Source organism: Etheostoma cragini, chromosome 2, assembly GCF_013103735.1.
Source record: "Etheostoma cragini isolate CJK2018 chromosome 2, CSU_Ecrag_1.0, whole genome shotgun sequence".
NCBI lineage: Eukaryota > Metazoa > Chordata > Actinopteri > Perciformes > Percidae > Etheostoma > Etheostoma cragini.
In genome coordinates, this window is record NC_048408.1 from 27,401,976 (window position 1) to 27,411,403 (window position 9,428).

Consider the following 9,428-nt stretch of genomic DNA (forward strand, 5'->3'; position numbering starts at 1 on the left):
GCGGTGCTCTAAAATAAACATATGATAGATTTCCTTCACCATCAACTTCAGCAGAAACGTTTTAAAAGTTCAGGAGATACGAATTTCAGCCATTTGTTTAAAATTAAGAGATTATATCCGTAAATGCACTCCTTACTTATACATACGTCTGATGTTTGGCTGTTGTATCCTGGAATGTGTTTGTGGTTGTGGACAGTTGCCCCCGCTATTGATTTCTGGGTGTCCAAAACTACAGAGACAGCAGACCTGAGAGGCCTGAGAGGAATACCTCATAAATCTATAGGCTCGTGCTAGTTTTTCATACTGGTGAGAAAGAGGGAGGACACCGGAGGGGAGAGACGAGGAGAGAGAGAGTCACCAGGAAAACTCAAAAGAACATAGGTCCAACAGTCTTCTTCTATCAAACCAGGCAGTCGAATGGATTAGGGTGAATCTACGATTCATCAAATTATTTACAGAGGAGCAGCAGTGAGGCACTTATACGGATTGCTTGGATAATGCAAATGACCTTTACAACTTAGGTGTCTGTATGTCAGTAGAAATCTATAGAGAGAGAGAGACAAGACAAATTTTGACTGAATATAATACAGCTTTGGATTTAACCCTACTTGATGCAATCAAGAAGACAACAATGGAAAACTGGATATTCACTGTATTCACACAAGTGGACACAGATTTCTTTTTTTATGTATTGAAAGTGACATAATTAATCCCTAAAGGGAGACTCTTCCTGGAAATGTCAGCCTGGCTCGACTACACCTCAGCATTGCAGGAGTTTGAACGCAGTTCGCCAAGTTGAAAGGCAGTGTCCTTACTCACCCTGTGCCACACTGATTTTGGAAAAACACAGGACCATACCTGTGTGGAGGACATCTTTTGCGGGGACAGGAAGTACAAGCCACAGGAAGCTCTGTAGTTACTGAAGCTGCTTGCCATGTCCGATGTGGTCTAATTACACCTTCTCTGTGGATTTACACAAGTCAACTGTTGGCCATTTCTTGGATTTAGCTTCAATAGTTAATAGGTTTTAGCTTAATTTAATTTATGACAAGTAATGTTTGCTATTGACCTGAATTGTGGGGGACATATTTTCAAAAATGACTTGTCTTTACAACCAGCTGCTGTCTTCAATTTATGCTTCGCATCACAGCAGGAAATACAAACTTTAAAACCTTTTTCCAATTTAATGCAGAAGCCAACCATCAGATAAATCTAAATCTGTGCAAATTGGCCTGACCTTTGATTGCAAACCTGCGATGAACTGCACTCCTAATGCCACTATCGCTCCACAGCCGGGACTAGTCTTGAGCCCAGGGCCTGGAGATGGAGGCTTCCAGGAGAGTGGTGGTGGTGGTGGTGGTGGTGGAGGCAGTGGGGGCCTTTGGGTGACATTCCTGCTCGGTGCCACACTGACAATCATGTGCGCCATGGGTGTGGCGGGCAACACGTACACACTCATCATTACCCGTTCAGCCGCCTTGCGCCGGACAGGTTCCATGTACGTTTACATCATCAATCTGGCTCTCGCAGACCTGCTCTACCTCTCCACCATACCCTTTGTAGTCTGCACCTACTTTGCCCATGACTGGCTGTTTGGCGAGGCTGGCTGTCGCATCCTGCTGAGTCTCGACCTCCTCACTATGCACGCCAGCGTCTTTATTTTGGTTGCTATGAGCCTGGAACGCTACCGTGCCGTTGCTAGGCCCTTCAGCGCCCACAGATCCTTGTCCCGTAAACGAAAGCTAGCGGCCGGGATTATCTGGGGTTTGGCTTTTGTGCTAACGCTTCCCATGATGGTGATGATCCGACTCAGGGAGGGCAAACCAACGACGGCTGGTTTGGTCCAGAGCATATGCTTTCCTACTTGGACCCCTGAGGCCTTCAAGGCTTACATCACAGTCCTGTTTCTTACAAGTGTTTTAGTTCCTGGATTGGTCATCGTTGGGCTGTATGTGGGGCTAGCCAGCCGCTACTGGGCAGTGCAGGCTAGTTTAAGATGTAGCAGCCGGTCTGCCCAGAGGAGAGGACTCAAACAAAAAGTCGTGTCAATGATCTTTAGCATCGTAATGGTCTACTGGGCTTGTTTCTTACCTTTCTGGGGATGGCAGCTGGCCAGACTGTTCTCTCCAGAGTCCCTGAAAGCTTTGTCTCCAGCTGCTCATAATTATGTCAATTTCTTTGTTACGTGTCTGACATATGGGAACAGCTGCATCAATCCATTTCTTTACACTCTGCTGACCCGGAACTATAAAGATTACTTGGCCCAGAAAGGTCAGTCTGTGGGTTCAAGCAGGGCTGACCCCGGGTCAGCTGTGACTTGTCCACTGCAGGACCTTTAGTGGACGAATAAGTGAGCGAATACTGAGCATAGACACTCAAGTGAGAAAAGGTTAGTAACCGACAATCAGCTTGAGAGAGGACATTTCTAGTAATATTGTAGGCTACGCAAACTGGAAAATGTCCTTTTTGTGAGACATTTTCTACAGACTTTGTAAATTCTGCAAACATATGCAGTGCAATGCGACAAGTTGCCAGCTCTCTTGAGAAGTTTAACCAGCGCTCTTAACGAGCTGGAGAAATTACGCACAGCATGTGATGTTTGCTAACATAAAGGTCTGACCGCAAGTCTTCTAGTTGGAGGGCAAACAGCACACATGGCACAGTATTTTACTTGTGTTCTTTACTGTATAATCTAACACTTATCGCCACGTGCACAGTATAATTACCTTTCTAACTATCTCCAATTCTGCTTTCTTGGCATTGATGATATTATTCTGACAAATACAGATTGGAAAGGATTAAATGTGAGTTGTTTTAAAAAGAAATGTTTAATTTGGCATTGGAAAAGTTACAAAGTTACCTTTACTCTCCTATTTGCCATACACGTTACGCACCCACATAAACACTTACCTGTTAAGGATATTTAATCATCTTTCGTGGAATTTGATTGCATCGTGCCACATTCCTCAGCTCCAAGCCACGGCTTCTTTGAGTCCTCCTGTAAATTGTCTGTAAGAGTTTACCTAGTCTCACGTTGTATGGTCCCTTTTTTTGCATTATCCTGTTATATCCTCTATTATTTGCTCTATCCTTACAGTTAAGTCTCTTCATCTTTTTTTAATTCATTTTCTGCTGTATCCAAGAGTTGTTACAAATTTTCCCCAGAACAGATTAAATAAGTATCATCAGCAAATAAAATGGTTGTCAGTGTTTTTGACACCTCCCATACATTATTTATATACAAGTTAAACAACAATGGTCCCAACACTGACCTCGGGGGGACCCCACAGGTGATTTTCTTCACCTTTGATTTATGGTTTTGCAATTCAAAATATTGTGTTCTGTTCTGTGAGTAGCTATTTAACCATGAAAGTGCAGTCCCCCTAATTCCATATTTGTGTAATTTCGTGATCAGTAAATTGTAGTCTACTGTATCAAATGCCTTCTTAAGATCCAAGAATATCCCCACTGCATATTTTTTTTGTTCTATTGCTGTTGATATTTCTTCTACAAATTGTACTGTGTCTGCTTTGTTTTGTTCACATAGCCTTCAATTTTTTTAAATGTGGCCGAACCCTAATACCAGGTTTAACATGTCACCCTTTTGTACAAGCTTTGCAATATAAAAGTAATAAATACCACCACAGATGTCGAGATTTATGCAGAATAATACAATAATAAAATGGTGTTCACATTTATTAAAGGGCTCGTATCAGGCTAATTTTCAGGTTCATCGTTGTATTTAGAGCTTGTACCAGAATAGGTTTATGTGTTTTTATTTTCAAACACCATATTTTGGTTGTACTGCACATTGCTGCAGCTCCTCTTTTCACCCTGTGTGTGAAATTCTTCATGCTGCCTTTGGTTAATTGTTAAGGAATGTGGGAGGTAAATTATTATTTAAGAGTTTTTTTCAGTTTTCCTTTCCATTTTAAGACAATACATATGACTTTGCTAATATACAAATAATTTAGGGATTAATTATTTCCTTAAACTGCACCGGTTTCCAGTTGCTTACAGCATAAATTTCAAAGTCCTGTTCCTAGCATACAAGGCCCTACACAATTATACACTCATTTTTTTAAATGAACTGATTCAGATACAAACAATGGCTGTGTTTTATGGATGTTGCATTTAGAGTTGAATAATATCCATCGATCGTTTATTGGCGATTGTGTATGGTGTTTTGTGTTAGTGTGTGTTAGACAGTGAGAGATAGGGACAGAGACATCTTTTTTCCACAGCATTTATTAACAAACCCATTGACTGATGAGATGTCAAACAGACACAGTGATGTAATATGTGCTGTGGCTCCCTCTTTAGGCTATGCTCTCTTATTACAACATCAACACTCCCTGTTGGTATATCTCTAGTGTTATTTTTCTCATAAGCCTCAGCACGAGAAAAGATGAATTATCAGGCCTGGGTTCAATAATGTGAAACAGACTTTTACAGCAAAACACAAAATATGGATAGGTCAAGATTTAAGAAGAGTTCCACTTCTATTTGATCTTGACACCGATGATCCTTGCATCACCGCTGACATCAAAGTACTTGTACTTGACGTCTCCCAGTCGGTTGGGGAAGTTCAACATGGAGCCGTCAGGGAGCCTGATGTAAAACTGCGAACTGTTGAAGGTGATGTGAAACTGAGGTATAAGGGATAAAAATCAGAAGAGGAAATTATGTCATTTATCTTTCTGCGTCAAGTATCGGTTCTTTTCATACAATAAAACAGAAAGACTGCGGTAGATAAGCAAGACTATCTCTCTCAGCGGCTATTCAGTTTTATGAGCCTATAAACTCCCTTTGTGATCTGATAGCTGGGTGTCTGTTGATTTAACAGTGTTACACCACAAATACCAAGCCCCCTGATAAACCTCCTTATGGCGAAATACTGAATGAAGTTTGAGCTTGAGCCAAATGACTCGATAAATACAGCAAACGTACTTTGCCAGTTGTCTGCAAAAGAATATTCTTTAAAATACAGCAGGTCTGTGTATGAACTATAATCACCACCAAAAGCAGCTCAAAACATTTGTTGTCTAAATAATGCTAAAACCATAAGAATGCAACTTCATTCTTTAAGAACTGGGCCGACGTTGCTTTCGGAATTAGATGTTTGTCATTATAGGAGCTGCAGAATTTCATGTAAAAATAGGTAAAGTGTCTAAAACAGAATTTATATCAGTAGCATTTTTGTTGTCGCAGTTATTTTTATTATCTGTCTTTCTTAGAATGCTGAAACACAATGATTGTGTGTACTTTCTCTTACTCTCTATTTATTTAAATTAAATTAAACTGATTTGCATTTGGCGGGAAAAGCAAACTGTCTTAAAGCGAGACTGTATATCATTTTGGAGAGAAGGATATAACTCTGTCTTGCTCTTAGAAATGAAAAGGTGAAATGACAAGCAATAAAACACCCGCCTTAATTCAATAAATAGTCAGGGGTTTTGCTGATACAACTTATGACTTCTTGGTCTGGTATAAATATCACTAGCTCATGGTGACTAATTAACCTTTTTTAGAGCAGATATATAGCAGTTATTGTAGGAAACACCAGCTAGGCTAAATTGATAACATTAACAATTTATTCCAGTGACCCAGCATGCACAATCCCCGGGCCTCCCTGAAGTAGATAAGTAGTAGTTTAAAACATGTAGTTAATGTTGTGAATTGAAACAAAATTACAATTAAAGATCATGGTTTTGGTTAAAATAAGTATGGTTGTTATGTTACTTTATGTAACTCCTCCCCACAGGGACTTTGATTAGAAAAAAAGGCTATTAGTGCTACGAGACAGGGCTACAATATGAAATGAAAAAGGTCTACTTTAGCTAATATTAGCAAATGTTTTGGTAGATATTGCTGTGTAACTGACTTTACTGAGTCAGTATAATGACATGGTGAATATTCTCTTCTTGTGGTCATGCTACTGTGTTATGTTTAATCATTTACCATTTTATTGTAATTGTCACTTGTGGCTAAACAGTACACTGTATGAGTATCAAAGTCTTTCTACTTACATCTATTTGACTCAACCTTGTAAGTGTATGTAATGATTTTGCTGTTTGGTATCAGACTAAACAGGATTCTTAGACATTACAGACAATTTGCACCCTTATCCTCTCCCAACACACCTTGCATTCCTCCCCACGCATAAAGGGGAAGTTTCCCTCACATTGCTCGGAGCCCCAGCATCCCCCGGACAAGGAATTGAAGATGATGGTGTTGGAGTCGAAACGGGGGTTGAAGTGCATTGCGATGTTCTCAGTGTCATGACCAAAGTTGATGGCAAAGCTGCAAAAAAGACAGTGTGCAATGAAAAAGGGAAGGTGTTGATGAAACATGAACTATATCAACTTCCTCCTAACTGAATCCACACCACTGACAACTTGATCTCTTGTGAGGGGGACTTACGAACTGCAGTCGTCCTTGGGCTTGACGCGGATCTTAAACTCCTGCCCCTCCTTGAATGTCATATCCTTGATTAACTGTAAAGAGAAATGACAAAGAGGAACATGGGAACTAATTTGGACGGATGGATGGATGAGTCTGAATAAAAATTACCTGTTCATAGATATTCAAATCTAACTTTACTGCACACAGAACAAAAGTGGCTCTATTGAGGAAACAAGTGATTTTACAACTTTTAAATGAGAACATGTGTATAACTAGTTGCCTTGTCCCATTTCAGTACAACTAAAGTTTGGATAAGACCAGTAATTTGGGGAGAGAAGAGATATTTTACAAGAAACAGGGGAAATTTGAACTACTGGCTGCTCTGTTTTCACATTTAAAAGCTTGGTAAGACATACCATGAATAGTTTATCAGTTCAAGATATTCCATCTCTTTTTAATCTATGGAATGGAAATAGATTTGGTGTATAATTTGAATATTTTAGAGACAAACGTTTGTGGGATTGTGTGTCCAGTGTAATGTGGGAGAATTACTGATAACAGGTGTTCTTGTTTTAGCTGTTGATGATCAACCAGGGTGGAACATGTACCCTCGGCTGTAAAAGTACTGAATCAGGAAGGCGCCGTATTTGTTCCTTGACATGTGATGGCTATACAGACACAATAAAACCATAAAAAGACGCCCACACACAGACCTTCTGGTACAATATCTGCACACACTAGATAAGTACCGCTACCACACCTCACTTAAAGATGTGTGTGTGTGTGTGTGCGCGCGCCTGTTTGCGTATATGCTGGGCAATATCTGATTTGACTTACAAATCAGGTTACATCACCTGGTTTGAGTTTGTGTGTGTGTGTGTATGTGTGTGTGTGTGTGTGTGTGTGTGTGTGTGTGTGTGTGTGTGTGTGTGCTGTGCATCACCTGATTTGAGTTACACATGAACTTTAACATCCTGGCCCCTACATACCTGTACCACACCTATAGATAGAGCTAACAATATATTCATATATTCATGTTGTATCCCTTATCTCAGATCAATACTGGTTCATCATTGACTGCACAGGCAGGAGCATTGGAGAATATTTATGTCAAGGTACACACGATTAGTAACGATTACAATAAATAATTAATAATGTGGAAATTTGAGTCACCCTAAGGATTAGGAGCAGTGTGCAACTTCCTAGCACATTGCCAAGCCACTGGACACATCATACCTTGCAATACATGCATGTCTTGCAATATTCTTCGATTTATTGAAATTTATTTTTACTTTTTTTTCCAACTTCAAATGTATTCCTACTTTCAAATAATATCCCCAAAAACTTTGTCAACATCTGTCTTTACCTCAAAAGATACATTTCTCTGTTTGTTCATCTCACTTCAATTGCTGCAAAATAGGATTGTCAAGCAGACAAACGGACAAACACACATCCAATAATTCATCAATACTTGGCATCTGTGTTTCGATACAATATTACCATAGTAAAAAATGCAATCCTATGCTGTATTGCTCTTTCCCCCCAACCCTAATGTCTCACAGGGATCAAACCGTCACGGGTCTTTACTCTGAGGGGACTGAGTAAACCATGAGGCACTTACTTACTCACTCACTAGAAGTGTTACGTAGGCAATGAGCACTTTTTGGTCAAAAATACAGACATTTCAGATTTGTTGGTCAGCTTTGATTTTGATCTGCACACCTTTGTCACACTGCAGAAGTGAGAAATATGTCTGTGTTGCTGGAATGATTGACAAGATGTCAGTAAAAAACTAGACCTGTAGAAAAAAAAAATTAGACCTGAAAAAATGACAAATGTGTTAATGCTACCAAACGCTTTCTCTCCTTTCTGGGGACAAGCCATCAGCACTTCTTCAACACAAAACTCTGGTTAATCTGGGTTAATGATTAACCAGGGACGCTCCAAAACCTCTTTTAAATACTTTGACCTTACTTACATTTAACCTGGATCTGTGAAATGTGTGAATATTGGTTTAAACAATGCAATGAGAAAGCCACACAGCAAGATATACAGTACCTCTCATTACACATCACAAGCATTATAATTAGAGTCAGGTTATAGGATTTGGCTAAAGAGTTTGGAGAGAATCAGAGAAACATTCTTGTTCTGAGCTTTTGATGTCATAACTTAGATAAGGAATAACAAGATAATGAATATTTGTCCATGTGGAGAATGAAGAAACCTCCTATGGATGAAGCCTTTCACATCCACTTACCATGGCTGCTGTCTTCAGTGGGCTGCTCCTCCAGTGATGAAGCTCTGCAGGCAGGTGAGTGGTCTTTATAACACTGGTGACGCTGGCGGCAGGAAGTGACAAACGAGGAAAGGGTTGTAAAAACATGACCATTCACCCATATTTGCCCTTCAATGGTACTACGTACTCGCTGTTCTACTTTACAGGATGGTTGTAGTTTTGGATGGAAACTCCTTGGCATGAAAATACATAATTATTTGCATTAGCATTGTTTAGCAATGGCAATTGCAATTAAGGTATATTGTACACATATTTTATTTAGTTTGTTTGCTAGACTTTTTTTTTTTTTTACAATAATAATAATTGTAATAATTTATACTTTAATAATCCCACAAGGGAAGTTCCGATGTTTTCACTGTAGATTTTGTTATTATACCCATTACACACATATGCTCAGTACCTATACATGCTAATCGCGCCCGAGCAGTTGGGGGTTCGATGCCTTGCTCAAGGGTACCTGGGCAGTGCCCAGGAAGTGAACTGGCACCTCTACAGCTTCCAGTCCACCACCATACTTTGGCCTGTATGGGGACAGCAACCCCATTTTTGCACTGGCCATATGCAATAGATGTGTTCTGATTTCTAAAAATGGGTGTGTGAAATGTATTTTGTTGTTTAAACTCTTCACAGCTACGCCTTTCTTATGTGCGTGACCTTTTTGAAAGTGTCACTGAGAAATATTGCTGTTATTTACTAGTTTATTTCTTTTTCACTGTAACACAATAAC

At 39.7% G+C, this 9,428-nt stretch overlaps 2 protein-coding genes across 2 annotated transcripts; one reads left to right on the forward strand and one right to left on the reverse strand.

Moving 5' to 3' along the window:
- Positions 1-80: 80 nt before the first annotated feature.
- LOC117952481 (urotensin-2 receptor) lies at positions 81-2,793 on the forward strand. The gene has a single exon (XM_034884812.1). The coding sequence runs from the start codon at positions 1,257-1,259 to the stop codon at positions 2,337-2,339; it is 1,083 nt and encodes a 360-aa protein (XP_034740703.1). The 5' UTR covers positions 81-1,256; the 3' UTR covers positions 2,340-2,793.
- A 1,445-nt stretch (positions 2,794-4,238) lies between these two features.
- LOC117952593 (beta-galactoside-binding lectin-like) lies at positions 4,239-8,792 on the reverse strand. Its single transcript, XM_034884997.1, has 4 exons — positions 8,663-8,792; positions 6,424-6,497; positions 6,144-6,303; positions 4,239-4,649 (listed from the first exon to the last, which is right to left on the reverse strand). The coding sequence occupies exons 1-4, from the start codon at positions 8,786-8,788 to the stop codon at positions 4,503-4,505; spliced, it is 507 nt and encodes a 168-aa protein (XP_034740888.1). The 5' UTR covers positions 8,789-8,792; the 3' UTR covers positions 4,239-4,502.
- Positions 8,793-9,428: the final 636 nt, after the last annotated feature.